Raw genomic sequence first — 2,056 nt, 5'->3', positions numbered from 1 at the left:
TATACATCAATACACAAAACAGTAGCCTTTGCACTGCAGATGTTTGTCCTTCCTTAATGGAAAAGATGTGATCATAACATCAGTCTAATAGCTGCCTGGAAATGTTATGACTTTTATAGGCCAAGCTTCTGATCTGATGTCTGCTCTGCTGTGAAGTCCTTCAATTCAACCTGGTTGGAAAATGAAAGGCCTGCTTCTTCTCTTACCCAAGCAGACTTACAGTTTAAAAGAGATTTAGTTGTCTGTTTTTATTTTTTAATTGACTCAAGACAAAATGTTATTGAAGTAGGCCTACTGATGAACAGGCTGGGGCAGGTCTGTCTACCCTATAATCACTAGGAGCAGCGTTCCGCACTGCCGAAGCGAATTACGCCGTTCTGCTTGAACACCACTGCTGACTTAACGCTGTCCATGTGCCTCTCAGTGGCCATCCTTTGTGGCATTTAGAAATGCTCGAAGTTGAACTCAGTTTTGATGGGCGGTGTTTTAAGCGATGACCGCGACCAGTGTTGACGGTGAGCTCTGATGCGTAAAACCCTGTAACAACAGGAAAGAATATTAGACCAAGAATTAGTGCATTAATGTCAAACTCTTCTAGTGAAATAGAATATGTAATGATCTTAGAAGAAAGTGGTATTCTGTCATTCTTCCTGAGAGGATTAATAGCCTAAGCACCGGAGAATGTCTGTCAGTGCCCTCCGCGGACTGTGCCTCTAGGATCCTTAATCGTCCAGAATTGTTGCCAATACTGCTGTCGTTTCTCCGCGTCGGTACGTGAATTTAGACGAATCAACCTGTTTGTAGTTGCTCATTCATGAATTAGGCTACTCTTCACTAAATAAAGTTTCATGCAAACGGGTGTTGGAGGCAATGAGGTTTCCGGGTGAGTAGCCTACACTTTCTATCTGCTTGTAGTCTGACAATCATGTTTTAGTTAGCCTACAGGTGCGTTCTTCAATGTGCGTTTTGTTTCGGTAGTCGACTCGTCATGTGCAGTATGGTAAGAGTGTGTGTACGCTACAGCAGAACTATCTGTGTGTGGGGCAAAACGAATCTGATTTGCAAGTGAATCCGAGGTGCCCTGATCCTGAATTATCACCATTATTTTGCTGTAACTGTGCTGCTATGAATTATTCCGTGTGTTTCTTCATGCACTGTAGAACATTTGACAGTCAACTGCAAAAGTGTTAAGCACTATCTTACTGCCAGCTGAGTGCATAACTGCAGGAATGAGTGAAACAATCTAGGCCTACAAAGCCAGAATCCACGTTCTGTCTATCTCACACACAAAGCACACTAGTATTCACAATTCCATGCAGACTGCCCATTCATAACCCTTGAGCGTAGCTGAGGTAAGCCTATTCCTTATCACCCATATTGACAGGTTTTCTCACACCCATGGATGTTGCACTTTATTGTGAAAGCCATATGAGGGTATTGGGTTCATGGTGGATGTTCATATGCATGTGAGCATTAATGTAGTTGATGTAACTTGTTTTGGCTGTATACTGTTCAGTTTACTTGGAGAATTAGTTTCACCTAAGTGTGTACACTATCGTTTTCCAATTGGGGTCAGAAATGTCCTTGTTTCCAAAGAAAAGAAAGTGGATCATTTTTAGATTACAGCATTGTTGGAAGAACTCGCTTATTATTTCAATTATCTCTAACCTTGTTATCAATGGCTGTGTCTCCTGTTCATATGAATATATTTCCTATTCAATCTTTTTCATGGAAAAAAGGATCTAATTTTTCTGTGACTGTGAAATGGTAGTGTATGTGAATGCTTGCTCTGGAGCTCAAGGTTTGCCCACTGCGTGTATTGGGGGGGGGTGCTTCTGCCACTTACACAAGGGCAACTCCAGAGCCAGAGCCAGGCATAATCCTAGACTTGATCCCCTCTGAATGCACAAGAGAGAAGCTTTTGATTTGGTCCGGCCACGGCAGTGCCCTTCTGCTGAGTAGGGTCCAATCTGTGCTGTCTCTTCCTTGCTGGGATTAGTGGCCTTTCTCTACCTCCCTCCCACAACTCCCCCAGCCCAAAGTCTTGTTGCTTTTG

General features: G+C 43.0%; 1 protein-coding gene across 1 annotated transcript in view; it reads left to right on the top strand.

Annotated features, from left to right (window-relative positions):
* Positions 1-616: 616 nt before the first annotated feature.
* arhgef3 (Rho guanine nucleotide exchange factor (GEF) 3) overlaps positions 617-2,056 on the top strand; it is a 42,841-nt gene continuing 41,401 nt past the window's right edge. Inside the window, exon 1 of the mRNA XM_042090032.1 lies at positions 617-883. Coding sequence (XP_041945966.1) covers positions 849-883 — 35 coding nt within the window. The 5' untranslated portion in view covers positions 617-848. The remainder of the gene's footprint in view (positions 884-2,056) is intronic.

The sequence above is a fragment of the Alosa sapidissima genome, chromosome 4 (assembly GCF_018492685.1).
Source record: "Alosa sapidissima isolate fAloSap1 chromosome 4, fAloSap1.pri, whole genome shotgun sequence".
Classification (NCBI taxonomy): Eukaryota; Metazoa; Chordata; class Actinopteri; order Clupeiformes; family Clupeidae; genus Alosa; species Alosa sapidissima.
Note: the sequence above shows the minus strand (reverse complement) of the source record. Positions and strands in the feature narration are given on the sequence as shown.